Source organism: Schistocerca gregaria, chromosome 3, assembly GCF_023897955.1.
Source record: "Schistocerca gregaria isolate iqSchGreg1 chromosome 3, iqSchGreg1.2, whole genome shotgun sequence".
In the NCBI taxonomy this organism is placed as follows: Eukaryota; Metazoa; Arthropoda; class Insecta; order Orthoptera; family Acrididae; genus Schistocerca; species Schistocerca gregaria.
In genome coordinates, this window is record NC_064922.1 from 599082000 (window position 1) to 599100967 (window position 18968).

Consider the following 18968-nt stretch of genomic DNA (forward strand, 5'->3'; position numbering starts at 1 on the left):
TGCCTACATCTTGGCAACGGATAAAGCCTTCACAAAACAACATGACGATCATTAATCAGCTGTATTTGTGCACCATCTCACAAGAATGGAACCGATTTGAGTAAATTTGAAACACAGAAGCGGCGCGCGTAAAAAAACTAACAAAAATGTGGTTCTTGCACATAGAAACTGAATGAAGCTAGATTTTTGGAAGACAGTTTTCAGTTCCATCGTAAAAATGCACTTTTTATTTATTTGATTCACCTTAAACCTTTCCCATGCATTCGCTTCAGGTAGGAACGAATTTTACGTGCTACATTTAGCTCTACTTGAAACCATCACAGCTCGACAACGGATAAAAATTATTGGACAAAAATAATCGTTTTGGCTTGATGCATTTATCTATCTTCGTGAAAAATTCGGAACGATTTGGAACGATTCATACAAGTGGCGGTCTTGGGAAACCTCGCAAGAAAACGTGTCTTTTGCACATAAAATGCGAACGAAGCAAGATTTTTGGAAACGGTTGAAACTTACTGTAGGAGCAAGATCCGATATACCGGTGGACCAAATCTGAACCATCGGTCTCGCCCCAGGACGGAGTTATGTAAGAGTGTTTTTGCATGTAAAATCCAAAAGGTGCTCGTACAAATGGTGTCCTTCGCCGAGAATTAATTTCAGCTGTATTAAAATCTTTTACAAAAGAAATCAATCTGTTCTCACAGTTTGCGTGGGAGTTAAATCCAGCTCCTCTTTCAAACGTTGCTTAATATACTGTACAATAGCTACAGTAAGACAGATGTTCGAATGTCTATACAAACAGACGCTGTCCCAGGCTAAACCAAAATCATGTCACCCCATGTTTCTAGCTGAAACAGGAACCGCCATCCACCCCCCAAACCGCGATACCTCGCTCAGCCTTTTCATATATAATTAGCAGTCTTGGCTGTTGAAATTTTTACTTCTATATTTTAAAATAAACTAGCATCTCATATGTTACTGGTACTTACTGTTTCAAATTAAAGTAGAAATACTACCCGCTCCCCTGTTGTTAGCAAAATTTCCGCAGGCTTTCCTCGGGCTTGCAGGTCAAATGCTGGAACTGGAAATTCACTCCAGAATATTCCCCAGTGGGACTGTCTGCGCCCCACCACTGTCTCGCCTGCTTTTCGGGCGAAAAGCCTCTTACTTCTCATTGCGTCATTACTGTAACAGCCAGGACAGGGAACGCAAAGTCATCTTCGTCTCATCATCTGACCATCTTCATTTCGAGGGTGTTCCTCTGATTTTGGGACTACGAGTTTTTCTTCTATCTCTCAGCCGGTATCTCGACAGAATTTCGTCAGTTTTTCTGGTATTCCGCTCACAAGCTCTTTTCACCTATTCCTAGATTTCTCTACTTCCTCTGCTTGTCCGTCTCGGCATCATAGCAATACATCCAGCACTCTTCCAAGGTGAATGGATGGTTAAAAAAGTCATCGGGATTGGTCTGGGACAGCGGCAACATTTCCGCTGTTGCTCTGGTTCGGCAGACTTTTGAATTTTTGCAAGCACTTTTCCTACGAGATTGTGAAAACTGATCCAGGACTGATTTTCACTTTACCCACTAAAGCTTCGATGGTGATACGCTGTTCATTCGACCACCAGGGCCTTCGTTTGCGATTCCCGGCTCTTCTTGAGAAGATGGTCTGCCACATCGTTCATCGTCATTCAGACTTATTTGACATCATTGCCAGCGTCTGCTCCACCTAACGACCCTGTCGTATGTTGGCACTTTTTCGCCACACATCTACTAACTCAGCATAACTTGTTATAGCGTTGATCTCACTTACCTTCGATTAACTATCAGCTGATTAAAAAAGATATTTTGTCCTAAAATTAATGGTAGACATATTATACACGTTGTACCTTTCCACACGGCAACTAACAAAATTAGTAATCTTACGTTTTCTGTTTAAGTTGCCTCTGATTGTACGATGTCACAGGGACATTAAACAAAAACAGGAAGATCAGGAAGACGTGGGTACGTAATTTCTGATTTCTCTTTATTATATTTGTTATCGTTCTTTTTGTTTCACATTGTTTGGTAACATTTGTGCTAAAAAGGGAAATTTAATATGATGCCATTTAATTCATGAACAGTCGGAATATTGTAACTTCGGACCGGTCTACGACGCGTTTTCGGACAGCTCAAATGATGATACATTTCCCACCGTTGGTAACGGTATCCCGATTCATAGAGAATTACAAATTATAATAATAGTGTCAAAATGACTCGGTTTAATATTTTTAGTTCTACTTTACTTCTACTTTTACTTTTAGTTTTTCATAGATATTTATTTCATCCATCAAACAATTCGTTTACGTAGGGCCACGAAAAAAGTATTATACTCCAACAGAAGAAACTACTAATGAAAACCAGAACAAAGTCTTGTAAACATATGTCCCGAAGCAAATATTTGTTGAGACATGCACCATACTGTCCTATGATACCCATCTACGTACTTACGCTATAAGAGGTGTTGAATGTGGCTACCACTTATTCTTGTACATCCAAAAGCCCGCTTCTGTAAGAAACTTGATATCTTGCGAATTTACTAGGGAATCCTCTGATTGGATGAACCACACAGTCCTATAAAGTGTGCGCGCAGTCGCTGCGTGTGGAACACATGATCTACGTATTTCCCATGGTCAGAAGTCCAAAGAGGTAAAAGTCAGGTGAAAATCAAGGTCATCCTTAGGATCTCTTCGATCACCACTCGCTCAGCATCTGTCGTCGTAGGATCCGTTGATAATAGAGTGCTTCCCTGTCGACAATAAACCACGTTCGTTGTCTTCCTGTTAGGTTCTTCAAAAGTGCATAAAACTTGTCGTAGAGAAATTAGTGATAAACAGCATTTGTTCATTTGTCCAGTAAAGTACAGGGTGTTTGTCATTAAAGTTAAACTTTCAAAACGCTGTAGAAATAACACCACTGGTCAGAATGACTTCAAATTGCAACGGAATATTATCGGAGAAGGAGGACAACGTATGGCAGAAGAAAAAACAATAGTGTGAAAACTGATCAATAGATGGCGCTGTATGTGTCAAAATATGTAAATGAAAACACCTGTCATGCATACGACCCATCAATGTTAGTGTAAACAAGCTGGGTACACGGCTTTTCCTCTTTTCGCGTCGGCGACGTTCGTTATGACTGTCTAAATGCAGGATCACGCTCTACTTTTAAAGCTCTGCATTAGAAGAACGATGACCGTACACACGTCGCTCTGAAGAAGTTCCGGACACTGAAGGGTTTGAAAAAAGGCATTGGTCCAATGACTGCCATGGGTATGGAGAAAATTACTCCGAAATTCGAAAAGACGGATTCTTTTGGTGTGCAACCTGTTAGAGGGAGATAACAAATTGATTCGACGTCAGTGGAAGTATTAGCCACAGCAGTGCAGAAGAAGACAAGCAGTGGTGTGAAAACATGTAGTGCACGGAGAATTGCTCGAACATTGGACATACCCGGGAGCCCGGTGTGTAAAATCCTACGAAACACCCTTCTTTGTGTCCATTCAAAATCACCCATTGCACGAGTAGCTTCCTGTTGATCTGCCAGCAAGAGAGACCTTCGTTAGTCCGCATCGCGTGGTCGTATGGAAGTGATCTCGCTTCCCGCGCTCGGGTTCCCGGGTTCGATTCCCGTTGGGGTCAGGGATTTTCTCTGCCTCGTGATTGCTGGTGTTGTGTGATGTCCTTAGGTTAGTTAAGTTTAAGTAGTTCTAAGTTCTACGGAACTGATGACCACAGCAATTAAGTTCCATAGTGCTCAGAGCCATTTTTTTTAGAGACCTTGGTTTTTAGAATTTCTCGCTTACATGGAAGTGGGCAATGATTGACTGTGGAAGATTTTGTGGACAGACTAAGCTCACTTCCATCTGACAGGGCATGTCAATACACAGAATTGTCGAACATGGGCAACGGAAAATCCACACGCAAATCAACCAGCACCACTTTATCCTGAAAAGGCCACTGTTTGGTGCGGGTTTACGGTATCAATTATCATAGGGCCGTTTTTTTTTCCGAAGAGGCAGGTGCTTCCGGGCCTGTTACCTGTACCGTCACTGGTAAGCGCTATTAGTGTCTTTTGCGCAACCATGTCATTTCAGCTCCCCAACAGCGTCGATGTGTGGACGGAATCATTTTTATGGAAGATGGCGTACCTCTGGACATTGCAAATCCAGTTAAGCAGCTGTTAATGCACCATTTCTGAAATGCTAGAATTAACAATCACCATTTTCCTACAGCCTGGCCGTACCGATCACCTGATCTTAATCCGTGTGACTTCCGGCTGTGGGGGCTATCTGAAAGATATTGTGTTCAGTGTTACGATTGTAAATCTAGCTGCATTGAAGGCACGCATTGAGCAACACATTCTGAACGTGACCCTGGAAACACTTCGATCAGTTGTGGTCCATACTGTTTCTCGATTTAAACTTGTTGCAGAAAATGGTGGACATTATACTGAACATGTTTTGCGCCAGTCACACGGAAATTAATAATCCGATTTGATTTTGATTGATGCTTTTTATATGGTTTTTGGCCTCAGGACAATTAAAAACCGATTTTTCCTATCCGATGTGATATGACCTTGCCGTGGTGGATGGGCTTACGTAACTAACAAATGCACACAGAGTAGTCCAGTTTGTTTAACGCCAAAAGTACATCTTAGGCATTGTTATAATATTTATTTGTCATTTGTAGTCGACCACTATTAAATTATTATGCTTACAGAACCTTTTATTGTTACGTTTTGTAACTATTTATTTTTCTTCTGCCATACGTTTTCCCCCTTCTCCGAAAATATTCTGTTGCAATTTTACGTCATTCTGACCAGTGGTGTTATTTATACAGCGATCTGAAAGTTTAGTTATAATCATCCTGTATATTGACCTATGAGTCTGTCATTGACAATTCCAGTCTACATATTAATCCTTTCGTCGTTGGTGGGGCACATATGTCCCATTAAAGTAATACACAGTCTTGAGTATTGGGACATCTAGATCTCCTGTCTGTCTAGCCCTAGTACGTACGGAGATGCATTCGGAACTTGGGAGAAAAATACGGGATGGACACTCAGAGGGTTGTGAGATAGGAAATGGGGCTGCGTGTGTTTGTCAGTGTCACACTGCGTATGTTTCATGAATATCAGATCAAATCATCTTCTCCATTCGAAAAATGTCTGAAGTAACTCTGTTTTCTTATACACATCATTGCTTTCAAATGTTATTAAACACCTAAGCAATTCAGCTGAGCTGTACATATTTTGTATGTATTGGGAGGTATATGTCCCAAAATACTTCAGAGAATGTGGGTGGTATACCAAAGCCATCTTCAGACGTTTCATTGTAAGCTTGTGTGTGATATTTCATGTTTTTCATTATCAGGAGAATAAACGCGTTTTAGTACTGATTTGTTTTATTTCTTTCCCGAAACTGTCTTTCCGATAAAACCATTTTAAAATTAAAAATTTATATCAGGAATTCCTATGTTTACATGAAAATACTGATAGATAGGCTGGTGGGACACATCTTTCGCACTTCATAGGCTTCTAAAATAGGCCAGCTTAAAAATTTTTTGGTAGTGCGAGCGTATTATTTATCACAAAGGGTGACAGTTTTTGGCTTTTTATTTTTCAGGTACATGAAAATAAACTTTAATCATGAAAGAGTTAATACCAAAGCGAACTTGATAGTTTACATTCATGACCGCTGGAAGATTTGTGTCTGTTCACATGCGTTTACTGTGCTAAGTTATTATCCCATTCTGGATGAAAGCCACTTCTTTTGTAAATAAAATGTAGACTATGAAATGGGGATCTTCAGAACTGCATCAAAGAAGCCGCTGACAGAATTGTAACGAGGGTCTTGCGGCGTTATAGCTTGCACATGCTCTAAGTCATGAGGATAAACTAACTGTCGCTTCAAAATTGAGCAGGGAAAAGCCTGCTTTATGCCTGCAGTAGCTAACCCCGTTTCTTCCATGATAGTCTTCTGCTCGTCGCAACACTCTTTTTCTATATTTGGCATGAGACATGGATAAGATCGGCCAGTGAACCAGTACCTTTTCTCCTATGGAATGCGTCGTTGAAAATGTCGTTTGGCGTACTTGATCGGTGCCGATCGATTAACGCCCTTGAATAAATCATAACAGAGTGCTTGTATAAGTTCTCTGACTTCCATGGCCAATGTCGTTTAGAATACAATTGTTTTGGGTTTAACGCAGCGTCAGTGCAAAATACTAACGCTACTAAATTGCCAACGTTTCAACATACTTGCTGCGGTCCTCTTGAGTTAACTGCCCAGAAGAGAACCGCAGCAAGTCTGTCGAATCGCAGGCACTTTAGTTACTGCAGTCTTTTACAATGACGCGGTATAACACCGTAAATAATTCTATTCAAAATAACAGAATGCTATTTCTGTCATTTTCCACATGGAATGAGAGGGCACCCTATTCAAGTTTTTCACACTTCAAGGGTATAATATTTCCTTTTCCAACGCCAACAAAACTCCAGGACGATATGCACGGAATGAAGCTGTAGGAAATAATTGTAAGCACTAATTACAATATCACACTTCGTTCATGTTTTGCGACAAGAAAACCAAAAGTATTTCAGAATGAAGTGCCGACCAGCCAGCGGGAATCATCAGCTTGTCTACAGATAGAAGCATTGTGTCAACGAGAATCATTAAAGAAGGTGTACCATAATTAACAGCGAAAAAAAATAACAGAGGTGAATGTATACGATAATAGAAGCTAAATTGTTTCAGTAAGCATTGGCGCACAAACGAGTCATTGATGAGATAATTACGAACGCCTAATTACGCGATATCTATGAGATATTGTCCTAATTACAAGTGTTTTGTGAATAAACCCGACCAGATAACTGCCATATACCGAGCCACACGCCAGCCAGTTCTGCATCTCCCATAACGCTCACGATCGGCGGGCAGTCGTCCTCCAGGCGCTCCTCCACCGGAACCAGTACGGGCCGTGCGATGTAAGCGTGGCGTGGTTCTGCCTACAACAGGCCTGGTCGTCGATCTAACCGCGTGAGTTGGCTCGCTCTCACTCTACGGCCCGCTTGTGGCAAAAGTGTGAGTGAAAGGGAACTGTGGGAGGGTAGGGGAGGTAGGGGAGCTTCGCAACAAGTCTAATTCTACGGCCGATATTGTCACGTTATACGGAGATGGATCGCTTCATTGTGTCCCGTTAATGCGCTTCGTGACAAATTCATTTTCTAAGACTGTTGTGCTAATGATAAATGACAAAGAAATTAAATTAACAGCTAACTTAATATTTTGGCCAAGCGAAAACATGGGGCAGCTAAACACGAAACATGACTTTTCTTACGGCTGATACACCAACTCCATGAATCACGTTTTGGGACGAAATTTAAATCGACATAATTCTGTACTTAGTGACCATTTTGTTAAACGTTAACCATAAAGACAAAGGATGTCAATGAATATTACTTATTTTGCTTATCGTTGAATCCTAGATGTGAGGTATCACTTTTTGGGCACTGCTTAATTTGAAGACAAACTTAGAAAAGGAAGTCCATCAACGAGCTCCTGTGTCTGGATTTCGTCTTCTTCATTTCGTAAGAAAGTTGCTTTCGGACTCATGTAGATTTAAACATCGACATAATCGTAGTTGCAGACTTGTGAGGTCATGGACATTTATGTTGCGAGACTATTTTTGTAATTAAACTTATGATGCAAGTTCCTGACATACTTTAGGTTTATTAGCCCAGTTTCACATTGTCAATGTCAGATGAAAAAAAAAGTGAAATGCAGCAAAATGTTCACTTAACTTTTCAAATTCCTGGAAACGAATCTCAACTTCGTGCAGAAACTCAATGAGTATACTAGCATTTTGATTTTGTTCGAAATTCCTCTCAATTCCCGTCTTTGAAGATATAGCATGGAGAAACGAGCAGTGTACCTATTTCTTTGCTGAACATTCTGCAAAGAAAATATCATTTTAAAGGTCTGAATACTTACACATCTCTGAGATTAACACTCTTTTTCCTTGCAGTGCAAAATTCAGAACACTTATATGGTTGGTAATGTCACAGAGGAATGCTAGTTTTGCTATCCATCGTTCGATTTTCAGTTCTTCATCAGGCTTAGCACTCATGTCCATTAATACATCTGTTTTATTCCGAAGTTGAAGAGCTCTATCAAGGAATTTGTCTTGACTAAGGCAGCATATTCCACTGTGATTGCTCACATCACACTAACTGCTTTCCAGTTCTTCCAAAAAGGCTCTGACAGGAGATGTTTGAGAGCATGACAGCGGATGAAATATGTTGTACTCATCACTTTCCTCATATTACGCTCTTGGCACATAAATTCTCTTGGTGGAGAAGAATGTATTACAAAAATCCCCCTTCGATCGCGTACCAATTTTACCGTCTCTTGAAGAAGTGCTACGAAACCGATATTTCGGCCGTTACCACAGCACCTGCGCCGTCTGTAGCCACAGAAGAAAAATTCTTCCATTGCTGGCCCATATTATCAACACTCCCTAGCCTTCTTCGGAACAAATTCATGGGTAGACTAGCATCTCCGCGAATGTCATTCGGCAACTGATCAGTATGAGACACCTTATCTGAAACATTAATGGATATTTCTTGAATTCTGCTCCGAGCGTTTGAACGAGAGGGACTAACCGCCTGAAACTCTTCAAATCTCTCGGAAGATACAAACTCAGCAGCAGAAACTAAACATGTCTCTATAAACTCTAATTCCGTTAAACTGCGCAGTCATTTGTCAGTCTGAAAAGCAATAGGGTAGCTTGCTACTGTTGTCCCTCCTGCAAACAAATACATGTTTTCATAGCGAAAATGGTGGACAAAAGTATGTAGATGGTTATTTCTTTAGCATTGTATGATCATTACTTATTTCCGTCGCATCACTTAACAGTGATTGCTTTAATTTTTGCACTTTCCCTTGTCGCTGTTTGCCCTGCAGGCGCCCGTAACATTTTGCGTGTAAAGTATTGTAATGCAGCAGCAAATTGGATTTTTTCATGCCTTCAGAGCTTTGAAGCACTCTGAGCGTCTCAAGCACAGTCGCACACCACAAATATTTAAGCATTCTTCGCTGACGTGTGGTAAATTGATGTTAGCGTGTCTGACCTTCGGTTTTATGTTTCCTCCAACCATCATGCTACTCTGATAGAATTGAAGAGAGCCACTCTCCACTTTAGGCCCTGAGTCGTAGATATTTAAGGCAACTCCAAACCTGACTATGGTCATAATTTCGAAGACAGTATGCACTTCTCCTGCGCTAATTAATGACGTCTGACCGATCCACACAACGTGAACGCTCTCTACCTAGGATCGGAGCCAGCGTAGGCGCTCTTGCTCGCCGAGCTACCTCCTGAACAAGCCTGGTCTGCAGTACAGCCAACAAATACAAGCACGCCTGTTGACAAGCCAGCCTCCAGCAGGAACCGAGATGCTTATCTCGCCACCACCAACGTGCTTAACGACGACAACGGCACTGCAGTCGTGGCACTGTCGTCCATCCTTGGCCCACCTGCTCAAAAAATGCCGTTAGCATATCCTTCCGTCGGTGACTAACACGCTTCTCGACCGTAAGCACACACCAGAGGCTCACTCTCCGGACTTATATCGGCAGCGCGTAGCGGCACATCAGTCGGAGCTCACTGCAGCCGCGCCTCACCCAATCGCCAGCCGTCACCCTCGGAGTCTTCGCCTCCTCGGACGCTGCTCTCCCCCGGAGTCGGTTCCTCAATGGTCATCCATGAAAAGTACAACAGTATCAGCACCGGCGTGCCAGCCATCACCCTTGCAATCTTCGGCTCCTCTGATGCTGGCCTGCCCTAGATTCGGTGTTCCCTGAACTGGTGTTCTTACATGTGAACCTTTAACTGCCTACGTCACGACGGGCTACTGTCACGAACTACTTCACGAAATCGTCATGACCCAAGAACGACAACTCTTGATATCACCACATTCATACCGGATCAGGAAGAACCATTTCAATTGTATCTATCAGAATGTAAGTTACATGGAACCTCTTTCTTCGTATGCAATGTGATTTTCATCTCATTCGTTTGCTACTAGGAAATTCATCATCTATTGCGTACAGCCTACCACTCAAATATTACCTTTTTCATTTACAACGACCTTTCGGCCACTGCCATGACACGAACAAAACTTAGTATTAGTAAGACAACACAGTGCCAGTGTCAATGTATTCTGTGTTCTCCTATGGTATACGTTTTATTGAAAGTGACATAGAATGTTTTTTTACACGTACTAAGGTTGAATCTGATGATGGCGGTAGAAATGTATGAGAAATCTCGAAGGCTTTAATCACAAAATACACACAGTGACCGCAGACCCAGTCACAATAGATTCGGGATGTAAACTTTTCGATTGAGATCCTAACTAACTGGCTCAAATTTGACGCAAACCTACATGCTGTTAACGAGTTACATGCTGTTCACAAGTTAGAACGTCGGTAACGTTTCTCATTGTGTATGTGATTATGAATATTTGGTGAACGTCTTTATTGGACCACATATTCCTACTAGGACTTCATGGTGGTGAGGATTTCCAGGACTGCTTATGGATAACCCACTTGCATAATGTTGGGGAATGTCGTACATGCGTGACGGGGAGCAGGCACAAGTGGCTGTTGATATAACACAAAATATAAGGCACTAATGAGGTCCAAAATGGATAGGTTGAACAGAGCCTGTATTTGGACCTATTCTGATCATCTGACGTCAGCCCTCTGCTTTTATCTGTTTAGGCTGATCTGATAAGTGAAGTGCATAGCCATCCCGTCGGAATTTTTGAAGAACTGGAGCAGCGAAATAAACAGTCTTGTCAAGATTTGCGAGGTAACCCGGGGTTGCATATAGAAAAATTGCAACTCACAGCAGAGACGACTGTAGTTTTGCATTTAAATGCTAGGGCAACACGCGTAACACCTCCCTTAAGCAGTGTGAGTGGAGACTGCTTTGTAACATGTAACGTGTGGAAGCAGTATCGTATTTCTTGTTAAGGTACGTGATACGTAAATATACATCCTATTAAATAGGGACCAAATCGAAAAGTTGCACATTTCATAAACATTTGTACTACGAATCGTTTTGACTTCACGTGTCCACACTACAACTCCCGACCTGCAGCTCAGTACAAAATAAGTACTAATGTTTTGTTCTTGCCACGTGTAGTTGGAGGTGCTAACCAACCTAAAAAAGTGCGACTTGTAGTAACTGTAATAATTAGTCTGTAAACTATTGTTGTAATGTCGTTCAATGCACCGTTCACCAGTCACCAGTATAAATATATGCACTTGTAGCCGTTACAACCTGCCTATTCGCAATTATCTAGTAAATGGATAATTTGTGAACCCATGTTTACCAGGCACTTTCCGTCTGACAGTTTTCCCTCTTAATAATGACTTACATTGTAGATTCTATAAAATCTGTCAATTGACTATGTATGTAATGATAAAAAAAAGAATAAAATTATACTAAAAACCATATGTTGCAAGCAGGGACGTAAGCTTCCCGCAGCGTTGTCAACTCAGGTATAGGCAAGAGTATGTAGAGTTAGAATTTTTGGTCTAAGTACAATTTTTTTGTCCGCAGATCGTGGTCTTGCGGCAGCTTTCTCGCTTCCAGCGCATGGGATCCCGGGTTCGATTCCCAGAGGGGTCAGGGACTTGCCTTGCATCGAGATGACTGGGTGTTGTTATGTCGTTTTCATCATCATCATTAATCCCCAATTACAATAGGAGGAAGGCGATGGCAAACCACCTCCGCATAAACCTTGCCTAGTCGGCATTGCCTTGTCAATGACCAGCAGAGCCGTGGCGTCTGTCGTTACAATGTTTTGACAAGTTTCCTATTCGTCATTTTCAGGTGACATGATTCTTGTTGTTTCCTCTTCTTCGCTTTTTTCTATCTACAAAAAAGCGATGGTGACCACATTATGATCTGATTACTGTCGCAGGAAAACAAAGAAAATCTTTTTTTTTTACTCACAAAATTTTCACAGACAATATGTATTATTTTTTCAAAAAGCATCACTATTAATAGAAGAAATTCAAACACAACCAATAGGAAATGAGCAATGAAAACCAACAGAAAGGCCCTTCCCGGTAGAAATAAAATTTATTTATATTATTTATGTTTTGGCATCATCACTTGGGCATGTAGAACTGAACAATTATATGTTTCTGGACATATGTTTACGACACTTTTCTTCCCAGTTTTGACGAGTACTGCCTCCTGTAAGAGTTCGGAACAGGCAATAAATCACCGAAGCGCCAAAGAAACTAGTATAGGCATGCGTATACAAATACAATTATATGAAAACAGGCAGAATACGGCGCTGCTGTCGGCAACGCCTATATAAGACAACAAGTGTCTGGCGCAGTTGTTCGATCGGTTACTGCTGCTACAGTGGCAGGTTATCAACATTTAAGTGAGTTTGAACGTGGTGTTGTCGGCGCATGAATGAGGGGACACAGCATCTCCGAGGTTGAGGTGAAGTGGGGATTTTACCGTACGACAATTTCACGAGTGTACCGTGAATACCAGGAATCCGGTAAAACGTCAGATCTCCGACATCGCTGCGGTCAGAAAAGGATCCTGCGAGAACGGGACCAACAATGACTGAAGAGAATCGTTCAATATGATAGAAGTGCGTCTGCTGCAGATTTTAGTGCCATCAACAAGTGTCAGCGTGCGAACCATTCAACGAAACTTCACCGATACACCCACACGTGTACCTTTGATGACTGCACGACACAAAGGTTTACGCCTCGCCCGGGTCCGTCAACACCGACATTGGACTGTTGATGACTGTAAATATGTTGCCTGGTCGGACCAGTCTTTCAAGTTTATCGAGCGGTCGTACGTCTACGGGTATGGACACAGCCTCATGAATCCATGGACACTGCATGTCAGCAGACGACTGTTGAAGCTGATGCAGGCTCTGTAATGGCTTGGGCGTGTGCAGTTGGAGTGACGTGGGACCCCTGATAAGTCTAGATACGACTCTGACATGTGACACGTACGTAAGCATCTTGTCTGATCACCTCCATCGCTTCATGTCCACTGCGCAATCCGACACAGCAATTCCAGCAGGACAATGCGACACCCCACACGTTCAGAATTGCCACAGATCGGCTCCAGAAACACTCTTCAGCGTTTAAACACTTCCGCTGGCCAGCGAACACCCCAGACATGAACATTATTGAGCATAACTGGCATGCCTTCCGACGTGCTGTTCAGAAGAGATCTCCACCCCCTCGTACTCTTACGGATTTATGGACAGCCAGCAGGATTCATGGTGTCAGTTGCCTCCAGCACTGCTTCAGACATTAGTCCAGTCCACGCCACGTCGTGCCGCAGTACTTCCGCATGCTCGCGGGGCCCCTACGCGAAATTAGGCACGTCTACTAATTTCTTTGGCTCCTCAGTATATAAGAACACCGTTTCGACATTTGTCGTACTCCTCATCTCCAGCGACTTGAGGATGATGAGCAGGAAAGGCAATGAAACGGTTCATCAGGGCGAATCTGTAAACAACATAATAGCCCCAAAGAGTATGAGGACCGAATTTTCACTCGGGAGTGAATTATACATTCCCACATTTTGTAAAAAGACACAAAGTCGTTTAACTCGCTTAGGTGAATTAGACATTATTATCAAGTGCTAGTCTTATTCGTACAACGAACAACTAGCCAACTGTTGACGATTAGCTTCTGTTGTCCACGCCATTGTTTCGGTATTTTATCGTTTCAACAAAGTGTTGTCCGTTACTGTCACAACACATCAAACATTAACGTATTGTTTAGTAATACACTCTATATATTGTTCAAGTTATATTGACTATCTACTTAGGCTACAGTTTAAAAAAGGAAAATGAAGTCCAATAACAAATAAGTAATGTTATATACCCAACTGTGAGCAGGACAGACAAGTTACAAAACAAAGTCATGCTTCATTGTATTTATGAGCAGTCTATAGGCCTAATATTGATATAATTTCGACAAATGAGATAGACGAATAAGACAAATTAGTGGAAGACATTAAATATGGGATTTCAACCTTTCGTCCAAGGTCCATACCGGATAATCGTTTAAGCTCTCAGGTATGGGATATACCTTACAATATGGGATGTTTTGCCACAGTAACTGCTGATGTCTGGATGTTTCAGCCTAAGATTCGCCTGCGAAATGCTAGGTTCCTAGGCGGAATACCGATCTGGCGTGCAGTTTTAATCTGTCAGAACGCGTCAGCCAAAGAGTAAACTATCTGATCAAAAGTATCCAGACATCTCTACTAATGCGGGATGGACCAGCAGGTGTCACTAGAGTCGGTTCGGCCAACGCAAATCAAAGCAGGGACTACTGTGTTGTCAGATTTGATAGGTATGGAGAGCTCAATGACGTCGAGCGACGACTATCAGTATGATCTCAGCGACATAACACACCCACCAGGGACATTTCTGGTCTCTCAATGCAGCCCGAATTGACTATGTGGAAAAGCGAACCACAGCTAAACAAAGACTTGTAAAAGACAATATGATATCAGCGAAAGGAATCGCTTGTGAAAGAGTGGGATGACATGATCAAGCAACTCGTCATGAGTCGCCTATTCCTGTAGTCAGTGCTTGAGGTGGTGGAAAGAGCGACGGCAGTGGAGAGTTGATGGTGCAAACGAGTGATTTGGAGTGACGACTCACGCGGTATCCTGTACCAGGAAGATGGAAGAGTTTGCATTTAACGAAAGCCTGTAGAACGGTACCTTATATAAAGTGCAGTGCCAACTCTGAAGTACGGAGGAGGTGATGGCGTTACACTACAGGCGTATCTTAGGCAGTTAAGGTCTACACCCCCTACTGAACATAGAAAAAGGCTAAAGCGGAAGGACACGAACACATTTTACAACACTGGGTAATGCGTGAAACAGAGGAACAATTCGGAGACGATGACTCTTTAAATCAGTATAATAATGCACCTTATCATAGAGCAGCATCTGTGAGGCAGTGCTCTGCGAAAGATAACATTCCAGAAATGGACTGGCGTTCCCACAGTCCCAACCCGAACTGAATGGAACGCCTTTGAGGTGACCTAGAACGAAGACTTTACTCCAGATCCCAACCTGCTACATCACTAGCTTCCCTGGCTTCATTTCTTGACGAAGACACGCCATCGAAAGTGTCAGCGGCAAAGATCAAGCATTCATAAGGGTGGAGGGTGGACACATCCCTTACTAGCGTCCAGTAATGGGTGGCGGATACTTGTTGAGCACGCGGCGTGCGGCTCGGCCTACCTGACACTGATCTTGACGCGCCGCGCCGACGGCGAGCGGCCGGCCACCGAGGAGGGGCTGGGCGAGGGCTGGCCGCTGCCGGTGGCGCCGCCGCCGTCGTGGTTGCTGCTGAGCGAGCCGCGGCCGCGGTGGATGCGCAGCGTCAGCCGCTGGTCGTCGAAGCGCGAGTGCACGCCGCGCGTCGTGCGGAAGCCCTGGTTGATGGCGTGCGTGGTGCGCACCGCTGCCCGGTAGATGCGCCAGTAGAAGAACAGCATCACCAGCATCGGCAGGTAGAACGAGCCCAGCGCCGAGTACAGCACGTACCTGCGGGAGCACAGCGCCAGCTGTCAACGCAGTGCCTTGCGGCTGGGATCGTGCCACTACTCTAGCCGTGACTGCAAACAGGAGATCTGCAATAGCTGCATATGGCACACGGCACAACGCAGTCTCGCTAGTCGTAAAATCACTGTTAAAAAGTCACAGTGGACAATAAAACTGTAACCCTTCGGAGACATCTTGCTAACATCGCGCTACACCGTCTCTGACCTTGAAAATGGCCTGAAGTTGTGGAGGAAAGACCACAAGTATTTTCAGGAATGCTACATCAAGCTGAAGGCTTCATGCTCTCGCAGAGCTACCAAATTGCTACGCATCACCCGTTTCTCCAAGCAGTCCCAAAAATTTTCTAAGCGATTACCACCGGGTAATTTAGCAGGCATGTAGAGGTGTGACAGGGTGGCTGACGTTTTTGTCAAACCAAGAACGTATGAGCTTAATCCTGTGTCTACAGCTGCTGTTGATGAGGGTGTCGGGTGTCAGTTCTGTTTTGCATCCCCCCCACCAATGATGCTAAAGTCCGATTCCTGGTGACCTACAGTGAAAGAAAGCACCCCATATGGTCATGCAAGTTAATTAAAGAGATATTTATGTCATGCAACTGAAACGTCTTACCGGAAGGAAATTAATAGGGCTGGCCCAACCAAACATGACAATATGGGTACCACACCATGCACATAGACGTTTTAAAGATACTTACAGTGACTGTTTCTATTATAGATTAGATAATTTCCCCTGTAATCTATAACAAGTGGTCCCTATAACTATTAAACTTATTCTCATAAGATAAAACATCTGAGTTACCTACTGACATAAACAATTGAGCATCAAATACTTGGGCGAGGCAGGCCGAAGTGGCCGTGCACTTCTAGGCGCTGCAGTCCGGAACCGCGCGACTGCAACGGTCGCCGGTTCGAATCCTGCCTGGGGCATGGATGTGTTTGATGTCCTTAGATTAGTTGGGTTTAAATAGTTCTAAGTTCTAGGGGACTGATGACCTCAGAATTTGGGTCCCGTAGTGCTCAGAGCTATTTGAACCATTTTTGAACTTGGGCAAGCGAGCTGTAACACCGGCAGAGGTGGAAGCGCACGTTATACACGCAAATACGGTCAGTGAAGAAACATGGGTTATAAATTACAGGAAGAACAGGGAAAAATAGGATGTAACACAGTGAGAGCGCCAAAGCGGATACTGAAAGCAAACCAGTTACCTCCGAAATATTAAATCGCAACAACTGGCTCCTGAAGGGAGTTACCGACTGCAACGAGGCGCACCTTACGATACTCACAACGTAATGCGGAAGCCAGTGGTAGTAGCGGCTGGCTAATCAGAGTCCAGGTCTCTTTTTGCTCTCATTACTCGGGTGCAAAAATCCTTCTGTGCAACCCGAAAGCTCGGCTCACCTGGCGCCCAGTAGCAAGACTTTCATTCACATTCTCGTAACATGAAATGTACTCTCTGGTCCCCTAGCGTGAATTGTCTTCTTTGTGAACGCTCTGTAACTTGGCTGTTTTCCACCAGAATAGGAATTCGCAAATATTGCGAGTTTCGTCCAGTCAAATTCAAGGAAAGATGTTAAACAATCTCGTGCTCTTGCGGATTTTTGCTATTTTCAACCAATAGTGCACTGAGGTGGTGAGGAAGGCAGAAAATCTCTCCCACTACATTTCACAATTTTGGAGCACACGCATAAGATAGTAGACAAGTAGGTGCAGAAGAGAAGTTGCGTGCTCTACGGGAAAAAAAAAAAAATTGCGGTAAGAACCAGCGGAACGCTAGATTCTAAAAGATTAAACCGAACGTTATTTCGTAGCGTCGTAACTAAGATCCACACGATCCTCTGGGCAGGGAGACTTGGCTAGAGATCTATTATCTTGCTGAAAGGTTTCTGCGAGGAATACAATGTTTTTCCGACAGAATGCGCCCGTCCCCAATCCTAGGCGGACAGGGTGGAGCGAGGGAGCTGAATGGTTGTCCGTCTACCTGTAGCTGTACCTTCGCCTCGGCACTGAAACATTTTAATGGTGATCATCTCCTCTTAAAAGCATTCTTATCTGTCGTTAGCCATAGTTTAGGCTTCCAGCTGAGCAGTTCCGACACTGTATTAAAATAGAGAAGTGAACAAACTGCAGTAAAAGGAACAGTTACAGGGAGTACTGAATCTCAGTAATAATTATCATATTCTCCGTCAATAATCGATTATTTGACTAAAGGGAATGAATGTAGAATATTATAAAATATGTTGGTGGTATGTGTCCGAGAAGACAGAAAGCGTATAAGGGGAGTGCCCACAGCAGACTCATCACGAAGATGTGGAACAAAGAGCAACGCTGATCACCGAGAATATGGAAATATGGTTAATGTTCACCGTAAACTAACGAGTGTACCTAAGCTATGGTACGAAAAATAAACCTACAACATTACAGGATCACCTCTGGCCCAAAATACACCTTCCACACACTGCGATAAACGTATCACTGAGCCGTAGGTGCGTTAGACGTCTTGCATTATTTGAAAAGAGGCAAATTTTCTACTCTTTGGAACATAAATTTGCGAATCGTTGAACCACTTCCACGCCTCGTGTCAGCTACTGTCCAGTGCTGTGTTCTTTGGTCCACTGAAGATTTGCAGTTGTATGTACCGCTGTGAACGTTGGTATTGTGCAAAATACCCGACTCCAGTTGTCAAGTCTTGCAGTTCCATTCTCGGTGTTGGCAAGGAAAGTGGTTAAGAAGGACCTGCATTCACTGACAGAGACAAATCCTGTCTGGGTCGAAGCCGATTTTCATAGGCATCGCCTGACACTCGTCTCCTATTCCTGTTGGCTAGGATTATTTTACGACCGCTGTTCTTACACTCTCTTGCAAAGCTGCAACTAGTACACCATTCCTTGCAGACAGGTTTACCATTCCCAAAGAACTGAAGGACTACTTTCACGGTGTTGTCGTGGGAATACCTAAACTAAACAGGATAGCTCCTTTTTGTCATTGTTACACGTCTCCACGCCGACCCATCTTAATGCTCTAATAGCCTACAACCATCTAGCAAATGCGTATCACCTCTCTGCCTTAGATTAAGTCAGCAGCGGAGGGTCATATTACCGCTTGGAACCAGTTATACACAATATGTGACGCTTCTAAGGGACCAGTGTGCTTACATATGTTTTTTTACATATTCGTAATGCACTGTTATCAGTTTTGCTTATTTTTATCACCCTCACCGTCAAATGTCTCTTCTTCTGTCTCACTTGCTCACCTCTGTTCGTCATAAAAAATGTTCTTAAATGCAA

General features: G+C 43.2%; 1 protein-coding gene across 1 annotated transcript in view; it reads right to left on the minus strand.

The window, feature by feature from the left end:
• Positions 1-18968, minus strand: part of LOC126353956 (octopamine receptor Oamb-like) — a 333664-nt gene that overhangs the window by 245642 nt on the left and 69054 nt on the right. The window contains exon 2 of the mRNA XM_050003260.1: positions 15361-15666. Within this exon, the coding sequence (XP_049859217.1) occupies positions 15361-15666 (306 nt within the window). The remainder of the gene's footprint in view (positions 1-15360; positions 15667-18968) is intronic.